The sequence below is a fragment of the Vidua chalybeata genome, chromosome 13, assembly GCF_026979565.1.
Source record: "Vidua chalybeata isolate OUT-0048 chromosome 13, bVidCha1 merged haplotype, whole genome shotgun sequence".
Classification (NCBI taxonomy): Eukaryota; Metazoa; Chordata; class Aves; order Passeriformes; family Viduidae; genus Vidua; species Vidua chalybeata.
Window position 1 is genome coordinate 10,822,080 of NC_071542.1, and position 15,699 is coordinate 10,837,778.

General features: G+C 39.9%; 1 protein-coding gene and 1 long non-coding RNA gene across 5 annotated transcripts; one reads left to right on the forward strand and one right to left on the reverse strand.

The window, feature by feature from the left end:
* The first annotated feature begins 2,540 nt into the window (after nt 1–2,540).
* On the forward strand, nt 2,541–13,566 carry HDC (histidine decarboxylase). 4 transcript variants are annotated; one of them, XM_053955143.1, is made up of 14 exons: nt 2,541–2,632; nt 3,420–3,592; nt 4,626–4,739; nt 5,478–5,600; nt 6,408–6,542; nt 7,429–7,572; nt 7,826–7,892; nt 8,692–8,854; nt 8,960–9,050; nt 10,218–10,316; nt 11,018–11,119; nt 11,299–11,953; nt 12,268–12,354; nt 13,031–13,566. In XM_053955143.1, the coding sequence occupies exons 1-13, from the start codon at nt 2,605–2,607 to the stop codon at nt 12,348–12,350; spliced, it is 1,977 nt and encodes a 658-aa protein (XP_053811118.1). In that variant the 5' UTR covers nt 2,541–2,604; the 3' UTR covers nt 12,351–12,354; nt 13,031–13,566. The 4 variants fall into 4 exon arrangements, with proteins under 4 accessions (XP_053811118.1, XP_053811117.1, XP_053811119.1 ...); XM_053955142.1 differs by lacking the exons at nt 12,268–12,354; nt 13,031–13,566 and having other exon boundaries at nt 11,299–12,245; XM_053955144.1 differs by lacking the exons at nt 7,429–7,572; nt 12,268–12,354; nt 13,031–13,566 and having other exon boundaries at nt 11,299–12,245.
* LOC128794877 (uncharacterized) lies at nt 11,997–12,754 on the reverse strand. The gene is made up of 3 exons (XR_008433296.1): nt 12,492–12,754; nt 12,302–12,365; nt 11,997–12,079 (listed from the first exon to the last, which is right to left on the reverse strand). It is a non-coding gene; the product is annotated as an uncharacterized LOC128794877 (long non-coding RNA).
* Nucleotides 13,567–15,699: the final 2,133 nt, after the last annotated feature.

Here is a 15,699-nt window from a genome sequence, read left to right on the forward strand (position 1 = left end):
ACTTGGGTTTATAGATTTGGCAGGAAAAATTCTAATTATCTTTGTATTGTTATATATTTGGTAAATTTGATTTTGATTGGCAAATTCAAGCTAAAAATAATCGAAAGATAAAAATGGGAAATCTGTGGTGGTGAAGAAGAATTATTAGAAGAATTATTTTCAAGGACATTATCAGGCTAGTACTAGGACTTGAAGCAAACCCTGTGCAGTGGTTAACTGGAAATTGCTCTATTTTAGGGATTTTTTTCAGGAACTATCCATTACATCATTAACAGATTGAGGAACCAGTTAGCCAAGGGAAATGTGCTGCTTAGGCATTGCTCCAATGAATTATTTTGTGATCAAAATAATGTTTGTGTCCTCACATCCCACAAATTTAACAACAGTGTAATCTCTGTGATTTCTTAATAATGATAAGAGTGGCACTGTTTGAGTGGTGATAGTGGCAACATCCAAGTGGAGATTTTCCCACGGTTGTGACAGCAGATGTTGGCAGCACACAATGAAATGAACCTTTTCTATTAGTTCTGTTTCCTGTGAGCAAATATTCTATTCCTCATTGTCCATAGCAAAACCCTTCTGAGTGCAGCGTAGCTATAACAAACCCTTATTTATCACCGGCAATATTTACCCTACCTGTAATCCATTATCAGCTATTTCATTTTAGCTCCAAACAGGACTTGCTGTTTGTTCTCTTCTGCACAGAACAAGAGATGAAGTCAATGAAACTGTCACCTTTGAGCTAAAGTGCAGGGTATATGTTACATGAAATATTTACTATATAGTTTCGCTCTGAAAACATTGTTAAAAATATTGTTCCTTATTTGCTGTTCCAAATTAAAAATATAAATGTAATTAGCTACCATCTGTTTCTTTCAACAGATGTCCATATATATTAGCATATTGATCACTTGTCATGAGCTAAAATCAGGGTTTTTGAGAACTTTGGGCTCATTTTGAGTTGTGCTTGATTCCTGTCCCTTCTTAGCCTGTTCCCCATTATGGGATCACTTACAGTACAGCCAAAAGTTGTTCATAAATTCCTATTAAACATGCAGGCAGCTTGTTACTTTTTTCCTAAGGTTTCCAGAGCAATATGAGATAAAAAGATGAACATGCATATAGTGGTTTTTTGCACTTCTCTCAAAGCCTTTTTATCAATTTGGGTTTTTTTATTTCAGTACATTAATCTTTTGATGTGTGTGTGTCAGAGCATCTTTCTCATATCTGTAAAACAGTTCCTTCTCAAGTATCTATTTGCAGCAGAAAAAAAGGAAAGGTTTCACACTGTTCTGTAGACAGCGTGTGTGAGAACAATGTAAAAACTTTCTAGAACTATGTAAGTGGTTGTGCTGCATTAGAGTACCTGGGGCAGAGAATCAAATCTGCTCTGGCAGCCAGTTCTCTCTTGTGAGAGAACAGCAAAACTGCTGGGAGGTATCAGACTCAGCGTCTGCCTAGCCTGGCATCCTGCCTCCAGCAGGGCCAGCCCCAAGCAGGAGCCTAGGGTATGGCAAAAATAGGCAAGAATGTGTTGTATGGGAAATAATTTCCCTTTCTGGTGCTTAGTCCACAAGTCCTGCCTCTCTCTTTTCCCAGGGCTGCCTGGTGCAGTGTAGAGCAAGTGAAGATGGATAAGGATTCCACATTGAGTAGTGTCAAAGACTGTGCTGCCAGAGAGAGGTCAGGATGTGTTTTCAGGTCCTAAAACTGGAACAAGAGGCAATCTATAAGGCTGTTCTTTCAAACTGAGAACAATCCAGGTGGAGGACTTGGAGGAATTCTGGAGAGACAAGACTAAATCCCAGTGCTTATGCATATCATACAGGAGAAAGCACAGTGAAGGAAAAGGTGCCTCTCCCCAGCTCAGTGGTCTCGGGTGGTATCCGTGGAGGAACATCACCCTGCTTTGTGTAACCTGCTCTGATCTGAGGGGCAGGAAATCCACAAAAAGGATCATTGCTGCTTCACATTGTAGTTCTGGAACTGGCAATGACTGTGAAGCCTTTCCTTTTAGCAGCATGGGACTGAGAGCATAAGGACTAAATACTTGTGGGGATGTAGTGTACTCTTCTTTTGGGGAAAAAACAAGAATTCTCAATTCTTAGGAAAAGTCGCTGTCTCCCATATCAAATTTGTTCTGTGCTGGTATCTTGTTTTCATGGCTACTGCTAGCACAGTGGCTGGGTGTGCTGGCGTAACATCTGCTAGCTTTTATTTGGTTTTGAAAGCTCTTGAGCTTTTTCTCTCCCACAAGTCTCATGTTAATGTGCCTTACATTCATGGCATGGATTACTGTGAGACTTCTGAAAGACTGATTGAAAATGGGAAAGTGCAGAGACAGCTCCTCTTAGTGATACACTATCTTACACATCAAAAGAGCACAGATGAGAACATGAGAGATTGTAAAAACCCTCAGCTGGGAGGAGTTAGATAAACACTCACCAATGACCTGCCTGTTAAACCTTTTCCAGCATGTGTGAGTCTGAGAGATAAAGGGAGCTATAAAGGGGGAAACAGCTGGCAGGGCACCAGACCAAACTGACCACAGCTCCCAAAAGGTTGTGGCCCAGGTTTGAAGAGGTGCATTCCCAAGGAATCAGTATGGAGCCTGAGGAGTACAGACAGAGAGGTGAGTGAACTGTGGCTCTTGCCAATAGTTAACATTTGCTCATGGAGATCAACTGTTGTAGGGCTGTGAGTGATACCCAAAATTAGGATGGGCTCTTTAAATGTGTACTTGGCCTTGGATCTGCTGAGGCAAAAATGTGTCCCAGGGTTGAGTTTAAATTAATGGATTTAGTGTCTGTGGGTAACTTAGCCTTTTTGGTCTTACATCTAAGATGCTGAGGGAAAGCTGCAAAGCTGTAATTCTGAATAAACTTGTGCTAAGGGGTTATGCACAATAGCTTTTCACTGGCTTCACACCCTGAGACTGCAGTGGTACTTGGACAGTTCTGGAGATGGAGAGCCAACTTTGGTTCCAGGGCTGCAGGAGATTGCCTTAAAAAGTGGAGAAAGGGTGTGGAGCTATGCAGCTGATTTCAGAGGATGCGAAAGTGGGTTTGCTATAATGACAAGGACGTGCAGGACATGAAAATTTAATTCCTGTGAAATGCAGTTTCAGTTAATTTGTAGGCAAGAAAATCTAACCTTTCAGTAACCAAACAAACTACTTGTACCATGATTGGGTTTTAAAGGTACATTTGAACTCTTGGATGATGGCACTGAAAAAAGCCCTATGAGCCTGTTTTAGAACATTATTAGATGGGACAAGTAGAGTGTAGGAGGGAGGAGCTGGGAGCAGTATTCCAATGCTGCTGGAATCTCTGTCCAATGCTAAGGACAGATTGTGTGGAGTGCCTGTACTGTTAGTGTTTCCCTAACTGAAACTGAAACCACTGGTTTGCCTCTTCCAGGGAAAGAGATGGTGGATTACATTTGCCAGTACCTGAGCAATGTGAGAGAGCGACGGGTGACTCCTGATGTACAGCCAGGTTACATGAGAGCCCAGCTGCCAGACTCTGCCCCAATGGACCCAGACAGCTGGGACGACATCTTTGGAGATATAGAGAAGATTATTATGCCAGGGGTAAGAAATGAAGTATAATCATGACAGGAAAAGGCCATTACTACCTGGGGTGAACACCAAATCCTGGGAAGGCGCAGATTCTGTAGAACATTGTTCTAGATAAGTGAAGTACCCAAAAATGTAGCATGAATCTTGTAGATGTTATGTCCATAGTTGTGTTCTTAACTATAATTTTAGGGGTTAGATTGTGAGTGTATTTTTTAACTACTTTGTATATAATTCATATTTGCTTATAGGGAAACAAATTCAGCAGTATGAGAAAATCATAAGCTTCACAATGTCTCTACCTGCTGAACCATATAATCTTAATTTCAGAGATGTGAAAACTGGGCACAGCAAGGTGAAACAACTCTTGCCCAGCTTCATGCACATACAAGGCTTGTCTCCTGCACTTTGAATATAAAAGTCTACTCCCTCTTGTACATGGATACTGCAGATTCTGCTAAGGGAATTCATATTACCAAATTGCATGTTTAATGTAAGAAGCTTTTTCAAACCCCGTTCTCAAATTTTTTTGTAGATGTTTGCAGAAACTTGATCTGATGTAGGAGAGGCAATCAGATTACGTGTATTTATGCCAGTGTGCCACACAGAATCTCATTCAGGTGTATAGAAGGGTTTATATAGTTGTAAATTGCTGTGTGCAGCTAAAGGCAACTTGTTTGAGAAAATTAGCAACTTTGTTGCAAGGATTACCTTTATAAAGATAAATATTTTGATGAATGTTTCTGACTCTCCTCTTTCAAACACGGCACAACATTCTTTCCTGTTCAGAATCTTTGTCTGCCTGTTTAATTCAGATAAATGCTTTTGCTGTTATTTGCAATTTATCTGTTAATAATGCAGTGTTATTATCTGCTAGTGCTGCTCCCCTGTTGATATTATCTGTGCAGCCCTCTGCTAGCAGATATATAGTTGCATGTATTATGTTGCTGTAATCCTTTTCTCTCACTTCAAACAGATAGGAACCACTACATCTCATGCAAAGTTTTGTGACATTTTCAGACTGAACTTCTACATAATTCTGTTCTAGGTAGTCCATTGGCAAAGTCCACACATGCATGCCTACTTTCCAGCTCTAACTTCCTGGCCTTCACTCCTTGGAGATATGTTGGCTGATGCAATTAACTGCTTGGGATTCACATGGGTAAATTTTTTGTGGCTATTTTAGACATTCCTCCCCTGTGCGTCATGTGCAAGACCAGGTCTTAGTCATTCTTTCTTGTTCTCTCAGTATAATTATTTGTTTAACCAACTGTATGTTGTTGCATAAATGAAAATTGTCACTTAAAAAAAAACCCCAAAAGAACATATAAGAACAAGCAATACCTAGTAGTGAGAAGTGAATGAAAAAAAAAAAAAATACTAGAAATGTCTGTTTTCAAATTCTTTGCATATCCCACTGAGCATTGTTCCTTGTCATCTAGTCTCAGTGCCAAGACTCTTACACAAGCAGTGTAAGCAATAGGGCGGCCACCATCCATGACTGCAGGCTAGATTGGGCTCCATTCCAGTTCTCCTGCTCCTTTGAGAGAACACACTTCCTATTTTTCTTCTTCTGAAAATAATTGTTTTGTATCCTGGGCCAGAATATCTACGTATTTTGAATCCTCCTGCAGCAGCTACAGAGCACTACATGCTTATGACTCTGCACACCACAGTAGTTTCTGAAGCCAGTGTTTTCCCCAGTGCCAAAGTTGCCCAGATTTTTAGATGTGTGTGTCTGTGTAAGAAAGTAGAAGCTCATAAGCCTATAAGAAATTGGTTGGTGTGGTCTCCATGTAGCTGTATCAGATTAGCTCGTTGCCTCTCAGCTCTCAGTTGGACTAGGGATCAGTGCCCAAGGTGAATTACAGCCTGATTCTCCTTTTTCATTTTTTTCTAGGCCTCCAGCCCAGCCTGTACAGAACTGGAAATGAATGTGATGGATTGGTTGGCAAAAATGCTGGGCCTTCCAGATAAATTCCTGCACCACCATCCTGATAGTGTGGGTGGAGGAGTATTACAGGTAGGGGAGATTAGAGACGGCCTTATCAACATTTGTTTTCAAGTGAATTTCTCTCTGGGTGATAGTTTTCTTAGGGACAAAACCAACAAAATTTTCTATATGGCTCTGAATCTAAATTTGCCATTATTTTCCCAGATTTTAGTATTAAATGTGGTAGATTATAGAATAGAAACTGCTATTGCTTTTAGTGCTCTGTTATGGACAAACAGCAGGTATTCTTGCGGTCTTTTTAAGGAAAAATGAGTCAGATTTAATTTCTTTAATCTGTTTCACATCACCAAATTTTGCACTAAAGTGATTCTTACAAAATTAGAAGAGGAATCGTTATCACCATCCTTCTGCCACAGTTCTTAGCCACACAAGAAGTTATTTTTCCTTTTTCTCATGTCTACTTTTTGTCTCTGAGAGGTGCAAGGTCAAGGCCTGAACTGTTACCTCCTTCCAGAAGGTGTAAGCAAGAGTTCCCTGGAATCAGTGCTGCGTCTTTGTTATTATAAGGGGCTTTGATCATGTTTGTTATTTTATGGGAAATACTATGTTTTATTTGTAGAACAAAAGGAAAATGTAGTTTATTTACTCCCCAGAACTCAGTGCTGCATGTTAAAATATGCAGCAGTTAAAAGGCTTTGTTTTGTGTTGCTGGCCCAGAGAACTGCTCATCAGCTAATGACTCTCCACTGCGTCAGAGAAAAGCAGGAGTAGGAACAGAAGAGGGGGTGGGCAGCTGGGCATTTCACTGATTTCAGCAGATCCCTGGCAAAATAGCAAGGAAGTAGCAGTTGCAGTAACTGAGCAATGTCTTTGCAGAGCACTGTGAGTGAATCAACCTTGGTTGCACTGCTGGCAGCACGGAAGAACAAAATTCTAGAGATGAAGGTTTCTGAGCCAGACACTGATGAGTCCTCGCTCAATTCTTGCCTCGTCGCTTATGCATCTGATCAAGTAGGTTCTTATGATTCCAAGGAAGACAAATTGCTTCTGTTGTCTCACTCAGCCTTTGCCATGTGAAGTCACATTTCTGTATAACACCACATGAGTGCCTCCCAAGTGTGGACCAGTTCCCCTACTGCTGCTTTCTGCAGATGGGGAAGCTGACTCAGTGTGAGGCGAGGCTTTTAGGGCCTTGGCAGTCCTCAAGAGATTGTTTCACATGACTGATTTCTGCACTTCCTTCCTCTTTTTCACAAAGCCTTACTCCAGGAACTATGTGCTGAGCTCATGCTGTTTCTTCCCAGCCTCCTTCCCCTCGGAGACAGGCATGCTCAAGGCACTGTTACCTAAATGCTGCTCCTGGCTGTGGGCTCCACTGTCGGCTTTTGCCAGCAGACTTGTTCTGTCCTTGGCCTCCTGAACTGAGCAGTTGTGTTCCCCTGGGAAAACTACCACAGAAGACACACTCATGCTCATTCTCTCTTAGTATAACTAAAAGGACTGTATCTTGTAAGATGTTTTGCTCTATCCAGAAGTAAACACACTTCAGGGGATTTATCTTCTTATGGCAGGGAGGAGGGAATAAACTGAGGCTGATTCATTTCTAGGAGGCTCTTTTAAGAGCTGAGTTATGATAAATGGCCCTCCAAACACAAGATGAGGATGGCTATTATTATATTTTAGAAACCAGTACCCAAGTAAATGAAGCATTCTTTGGAATTACAGTGTACAATTTCTTACAGTTACAAAGAAGATGCTTTCAGACTTGTATTAATAGGGATTACAATAAGGTCGTTATCTCTGTATTTCTTGCCACCACTGTCTTTCATAAAGCCATAACTTATCACAGCTGTTCAGCCTCAGAGCTTGAGCTCTTACTGTTTTTCTTATTTTAAAGGCACATTCCTCTGTAGAAAAGGCTGGCTTGATTTCTCTTGTGAAGATAAAATTTCTGCCTGTGGATGAGAACTTTTCCCTCAGAGGTGAAACTTTGAAGAAAGCCATTGCAGAAGACAGAAAAAAAGGCCTAGTGCCAGTCTTTGTATGTTCAACTTTCTGGTTGGGGATATTGACATAGTGTTATATTCTTAATGTCAACATGAAATTACATTTTAAAAATTTCCTGTTGTGTTAAAATACATTAGCTGAAGATTCAAATGTATACAAGAAGTTCTATTTTATTAAATAAAAAGTTTTAATGTTTTGATTGCCTGCAATAAGCTGCCCACTTTTAAAGTGTTGCATCCATGTATTAAAATAAACCAAATCCATTATAACAGTTTTTTTTTTTCTAGGTCTGTGCAACTTTGGGTACAACTGGTGTCTGTGCTTTTGACAATCTCTCAGAACTGGGTCCAGTTTGTAAGTGTTTTGGGTTTTTTTTTTTCCCTGATTTTGATCTATGAAAGTATCTAGAAGATACTCTTAGACTTTTTCATACCAAAATGAAGGAGAGCTGAGTTTTTCAGACATGTTTCAGGGATGACTGAAGTCAGTACAAGACTGCAGTGATTTCTGTAAGAATTAGGTTAGGATGCTGAAATACATTCCATTTGAGATGGATGAAATTTGCCAACTGATAAATCTTTAATGTGGTTATTCAGGAAATACAGACTGTGTGGTACTGTTGTAGGATGGACATATTAATATTTAATCTAGCAAAGGAGTTTTGAAGGTAGATTCTGGTAGGACAGCCTGTGGATCAATCAATATCATATGTAAACTTGACATGGTTGCAAATTCTATTCCAGCATAAATTCTGACCAGTAGCTGCTGAAGATCTGAGGAGCTTTCTCTTATGGGTCAGATTGTGGCTTCTATTTCTGGGCCCTTTTTTGCTTGCCACTATGTCTTTATTTTGGCTTTGTGCAACTGAGGGGTACTGGGGAATTTCACTTAGTGAAAGGGCAGGTGAGAGAAATCAAATGTTAAAAAGACTCACTCACATAAAATATAGAATAGTGAATTTTATTAGAGTCCACCCGGTTTCAGCATTATCCTATATTTTGACATTATGGATCCATACCTTTAGAATAAAACTAGATTGTCAATTGCTTGTCTGACTCTTCCAAAACACTGCTCCTGGTTTGCAGAGAGGAGAGATTAGCATGCACTTTGATTCCCTATATCCCTTTCATAACAACAATCTCAATTCCAACAGGTGCTGCTGAGGGACTCTGGCTTCATATTGATGCTGCATATGCAGGAACGGCATTTGTATGTCCTGAGTTTCGATTGTTTTTGGATGGAATTGAATATGCAGATTCCTTTACTTTTAATCCTTCTAAGTGGATGATGGTCCACTTTGACTGCACTGGATTTTGGTGAGTATAGTCAAAAAACAAACAACACCAAAAGGATAACATGCAAATTGAAAAGTTTTTCTCTGCACTTGCGTTGTTAAATCTAGTTCCTTCTACAATCGACAGGGTTAAAGATAAATACAAGTTGCATCAAACCTTCAGTGTTAACCCTGTCTACCTCAGACATGCCAATTCAGAAGCTGCAATTGACTTCATGGTAAGTTGATATTTAAGTTGATATTTTATATTGCCTATAAAATTTTTAATCAGACTGTAAAATTTTTCTCACATTCTGGATTATGCTTATTTTATAGCTGGTCTTACTATGTAAACCAAATTATACTGAGACCCTAATGCAGAGAAAATAGCAAAATTTTGCAGTAAGCCCTGGTTATGAAGATTAATTTTAAAATTGCTTTCAGATTGAAGTACTTAAGATTTTTACACAGATGCAGATCCAACCTTGCCTTTCTAATGCAAAGGGTCATTTCTGTGTACTGTGTTGCTGTAGTAATTCCTACTGATGCCATTTTGGCTGGATTTCTTGTATCTCTGATATGTAATAAAAGAGAGAAAGGAATAAACAATGGAAAAGCCATGCACTGAAGCAGCAGGAGAATGAATTTCATTTTTTCTTCAGATTAAGGTATTCATAGGAGAGCTAAGAGACATTTCACTGCAGATACATCTTACAGCAGATTTCAGTACAGTAATACAAAGGAATATTCACTGCCAATTATTTCTGCTATGATCTCACCCTAGTCCTGAAAAGATAATTGTTTTCTTGAAATCAATAGTGCTTTTCACTAGAGTGGAGAGAGGGAGGGACGGAAACAAGGATATTGAGTCCCTCTTGTGGTTAAATTGGATCCTGCACGTGATTGTGTGGCTTCCCTGAAATACTCCTTTACAGGTTTTCTCACTCTTTTCCTTGGAGTAGGTGTTGCTTTGTCTGGAACGGTCTAGCCCAGTATCAAATCTTGCTATATATAATCTGTTTAGGAAAATGTTCAGGAAATTACAGGAGGTGAAGCAAGCACTAGTCAGTCCTAAAGTGTAAATGGCCACATATTAAATTGATTATGCTCTTGAATGCAAAAAGTTGTTGTTATAAGCTGGTGATTAATTTAAAATTCTAAGCATATCTAAGCCATAAATTAAAGGGAATAGCCAATATCTAATTTTTGCAAATAATTGAAAAACATGGGGACACAGTGTTTCTTTGATGGCTGTTTCCTAGGCTTAGCAGATTTTCAGTAATATGACACTATTCATCTCAAGAGAGGTTTCTGACCTGAGTCTGAAGCAAGACATGTATCAGTGGAAGGGGAACTCTCCCTTCTGTTGTTTCTGTACTCACTGATGCACTGTTCTGTTTTCACAGCACTGGCAGATTCCACTGAGTCGTCGATTTCGCTCTTTGAAGCTGTGGTTTGTGCTTCGTTCATTTGGGGTGAAAAAGCTTCAAGCTCATGTCCGACAGGTGTGTGAATTACCAATGTGTTATGTTCAGCTCTTGGTAGGTGAGATTAGTACACTCAGAGATGCAGAGATGAGTAACAGAAATCCTCTCACACGCAAAGCTTGCACGTGAATTCTAAATGCGTGCTGGTTTTACTCTAAAATAATCTGTAGAGATTGACTGTGTAGACAAAACATTTCCTGTCCCCTTCTTGACAGCATTGGACAGTGGAAAGGGACTTGGTCACTGCCTTCTGCACTTTACTGAGCCATAATCTGGAGAAGCTTTCTTTGAGGTCAAGTGGCAGCTGTTTGGGAGGCAGGCTGTGATGAATAACTGAACCACCACTAGGAAAATGTAACAGGCTTGAGTCTCTGATGAGTGTAAATATGAGGGGTCACATTGTGGATCAATGGTTGCTGCAAAAGGACTCTAATATGAGAAGGCACATTCTCTTTTAAAACCTGTAGAAAATCCCTATGTATAGGCCAGTTATTCATGTTCATTTTCAAGGGTTTGGGCAAATAGAGACAGACTTAAAAATTCTTAGCTTTGATATCATTTTTCTGTTTGCTCTTATTCATGCATTGGAGTGATGTGCTTCAGTAAGGAAAGGAATCCTTTTAACTAAAGGAATCCTTTAGCTTAACTGCTACCCAGTTTAGCATCTTACAAGTGGGTTTGTGACAAACAGATAACTTTTTTTCCCCCCTTAATTGTAGGGTACTGAAACAGCCAAATTCTTTGAATCCTTGGTTAAAAGTGACCCACTCTTTGAAATTCCTGCCAAGAGACATCTTGGGCTGGTTGTATTTCGCCTAAAGGTAAAGATTGGCCCTTTTGCATGTCCCTTTGGAATGAACTGACCACAGCTGATCTCTCCCCAGACATTAAAAACTGTGAATATATTTCCGTTTAAGAATTTGTGATTGCAATTCTTAGATATGTTTGGATGTCACTGGAAGTTTTAACTATAGTATTTTTTAATTCATATTTGAAACAGGGTCCCAATTGGCTGACAGAAAAACTCCTGAAAGAACTAAGCAGTTCTGGCAGGCTCTTCCTCATTCCAGCAACCATCCATGACAAGTTCATCATCCGCTTTACTGTGACATCTCAGTTCACAACCAGGGAAGATATTCTGCAGGACTGGAGCATCATTCAACACACTGCAGCCCAAATCATTAGCCAGAATTATGGGTTGCACTACATCAATTCTGGTGATGGGGCAGGAATCCCCACTACAATAGTTCAGCCTACTTCTGATGCCATTAGCAATGTTCCTCAGCTTTACTTAGATGGAGGGAAATACAAAACACCTTCTAGAAAAACAGTAGTACAGCCTAAGAAATTATCAGTAAGTCCCAGTAAGTGTGTGATTAGTCAGCAGGTGAAAGGTCAAGAGGATCCCCTGGATGACTGTTTTCCAGAAGATGTCCAAAATGTTACCAAACATAAGTTAACCTCTTTTTTATTCAGTTATTTATCTGTTCAAGGCAAGAAAAAGACAGCACGTTCCCTTAGCTGCACCAGTGTGCCAGTGACTGGTAATCTGGAGCAATGTAACCCCAAAGCAGCAGCCACTGACAAGAAGGAGTCTCGTGCAAATGCCAGAGTTCTTTCCAGGCTGCCTGAAGACATGATGATGTTCAAAAAAGGTGCCTTCAAAAAACTAATTAAATTCTACAGTGTCCCAAGCTTTCCAGAGTGTAGCATTCAGTGTGGCCTTCAGCTGCCTTGTTGTCCTCTGCAGGCCATTGTTTAACAAGGAAGAGAGCTTGGTCCTTAGAAAGAGAACCAAAGTTTGCTTATTCACATGCAATACTACACGTTCTTTTGTTCAAAATGTAAGCCGTGGCAATGACCACTGAGAAAATGCCTGTGCTTTTACTGGTGAAAACCTCATGTATTTATAGATTAAAGTGTCAAATAAATCTTGTAGGCCTATAACATGAAACCTTCTGTTTTGTAGACTGTGGTAAAGAAAATGCCAATTTCTACCTTACCAGTCCTGGTAATCCAGCTGGAAACCACTTTAGGCTGGAAGCACTTTGACAAAGTATGTTGGCCCTAGGAGGTGATAAACAATCCAGGTCTCTATTTGCACCACTGGTTTTTGGTTTTGTTGTGGGTTTTTTTTTAAATTTTTCTTTTTGTTCCTTTTTTTTTTTTTTTTTGGGGGGGTGGTGTTGATACCTTGACTTAAACTCTCTAGACTGATATGAGGATCTGTGTGTGCAGCAATGCCAACATCAGTTTTGAACTGTGCAGAAAGAAGGATGTAACCTAAGAGATTTTGCTGCAGGAGGGCAATTTTCCCAGAGTTAAATCGGTGCCAGCCCACCTGTTCTAATCAGCTAAGGGAGGCTTTGTGCAACCATGTTGCAAAACAGTTGCCCTTGCAAAGCACCTGTGGCCTTTCTCAGTATTACCTAAGGTCTGTACGTCACAAATGCATGAGGAAAGAGAGGAGCAATGATATTTCCCTCTCTCTCATAACAGAGAACTGAAGAGGCATTATGGAATAAAGGGTCTCTGTACAACAAACAAATGTTTTGCTTCAAGAGACCAGTGATTTATGTATATAAAAAATTGGGGGGGGGGGGGGGGAGGGGAGAAAAATCTATTAAGGACAAATTTAAATTTAGGAATAGTACAGTTGAGTCAGGAAACATGGTGATTGATGGACTTTAGTCTGGGAAAGCACTGCTAGATGCTCACTGCTTTCCTTGTAGTTGTTTCCAGACACTTACAGTCACCCTGTCCTGAAGGCAGTGCACTCAGACAGATGGATCTTCCCTCTGATCCAGAACTACTATTCCCAGGTTATGTAAACAATGAGCATGGTTAATGTCTAGGCCCTTATACAAAATCAGCTAAGCTCATCAGCTAAGATGTAGGTGGAGTTGGAGTAGTTCTGCTTCATTAAGACAATCTCATATTCACACTTTATTTCTGCTAAAAAATCAATAACCATGTTTCATATCACTTTTAATAGTGCTATTAAATCTTTCTGTTTACACAATAAAGCAATAAACACACAGTGAGGATGGCAAGATGCCTAGTCTTAGATGTTTAAATTTATATTCAGCAACAGGAAGTGCCCTGAGTTGGACACTTGTAATTTATAAGCATATCTAATGTGCTAGTAAGTAACAAAAGTGTGATAAAGTTTTAGAAAATTATGGAAAGACTTTTTCCCCACTTCCTGTCCTTTCCTCCATCTGTTTCTTTTATTATGTAATTTAATAGTATTTTATTATACACTAAGAATCTTTTAAAATATATATTGACTTTAACTTGGAATACTTCCTTGAAAGGTTAAGATTTTTCTGTCAGCAACAGACTAGTGTATTTATGCAGAATAAGTATGTTGGCTCTATGTCTTTCAGGAAATACAGGGCAGAGGGCACTGCAGTAGATGGTAGAAGTCAAAGATGAGCATGGAATGCTGGAATTGCAAAACACTGTTTCAAGGAGTGATTCAAGAAAGAAATCTGAACCACTGAGCAAAGATAAATAATGTGCATAAATTGCAAGGAGACTGTGGACCTGATTCTCTGTCCTGGCTTATGGTTATCATAAGGTGCTATAAAGACTGATTGATCCCTTTTTCCTTACTAAATTCTAACTGCAGTTCTACTACTGTGACATTCATTTTAGGCAAAAGTATTTTTGGAATGAAGGAGGAACTGATATAATTGCAGTGATCCAAACCATCTATGAAGCACCTATGAGTAGCTACCCTGTGCAGAAAATAGCTTAAGTGCATCACTCTTTAAACACTCACATTAACACTTTTACCTGGGAATCACCTGGCTTGGGTTAGGATATTTTGGCTACATAACCCCCAAAAGTCACACTACCCAAAAAAAAAAGGTCCATAGGTTTCTGGAGAACTCCTCCTTTGTGGTGTGCAGCTGAAGTGCTCACTTAAGGTAAGTGTTTTCTCTATCCATTTTACCAGAATGTCAGTTAATGGATTGCCATTACTCCCCTATGCAAAAGAATGATTACTTCAAGCCAAAAGCTCCTTTGTTTTACTTGAAAAAAGTTAATGTTAGTATGCAGTGAGAGACTACAGACCTCATTAGGAAAGGTTTTTGTTGGGCTTCCTCCTTTCCCTTTATGGTTAAATTTTCAGCAAAATGTAACAAAGGTTCCCTGTTATTTAGTTAGCAAACAACAAGAAAAGTTGTTCAATGATGCCTGTGGCATACTGGATAGCTTTTGCAAATACCTAATGACCTGGCACCCTAGAGGTAAATAACCTCCAATAAACTTTCACTGAGATAAATTACCCTTCAATAAACTTTGAAATCCATATTTTATCATAGAGATAAGTTACTTTAATGACATAAGAACTGTATTATTGAATTCAGCATAGTTATTTCCTTAGTTACTCAGACAGTCTTGAAGCAAACTCCAGGAATTTCACCCTTCTGACTGGACCTGGTGACCAGGGCTCAGTACTTCTGGGTTCTAAACAGCCATTACTGTGAATGAGGATGGGTTTTCCTTTCTTACTTTTTAAAAAATAATATTTTTTCGTTTTATATTTTTACTATTTGTGCCACTAAGGGGACAAATTCTTTCCCTCTTGCTCAGCCTTCTACTGCCCTTTTATGGCAAATCTGATACTTTCCAGCACAAGGTGAGTGGATTCAGGTCGTTGATCTGCCAGGAAAGTTTTTCACTGCAGACTTTCTTTCCCCTGCTAGATAAATTCCCTTTGCTGCCAGGGGAGCTGTGGCCAGCTCTAGTGCAGCACCAGCCCTGGGTGTCCGAGCAGGGTGGGTGGGAGCAGATCCCTGCTCTTCAGGGGGCTCACACCTGCCTGCAGCCAGAACCTGAGCCCGTGGGCTGCTCCCACACTGCTCCCAGGACCCAGCCTTAGAACATAGGGCACTGAGTGAGGAGCTGTTCAGGGAGCTGGCAGGGGTGAAAATTAACAGGTTTATGTCCAGGATAAATTTGGTCTATCACTAGACATTAGCGTTTGGATAAATTAGAGGGGTTTTACACTTCTCCTGTAACAGAGCTACTGTTTCAAACTGGTGCCACAGGAATTTTTTTAGAAGTTTCTTCACAACTGTAAATACTACAGAACATTTTTGGAAGCTTGATATATGATGGCAACTGCCTGGGAAAAGTAGGAGAAATTAGTAGACCCTGTTAGCTAGGGTCACAGACAGTATTTCCAAAGCATTGCTGAATTTCCATAACTCATTCCAGCTTCCTGCTCAGAGTGTGTAGCAGTTTTGTGCTATGGTCCTTCAATGGGCTTTCTGAAGAAGTTTTTCTGTGTAACCTTTACTTCTTCAGTTACATCTCTGACTTTCTAAAATGGGATGTGGCATTAGTTCTGTAACTTCAGTAGGGAGTTGTAATCAGCAGCCTGGAG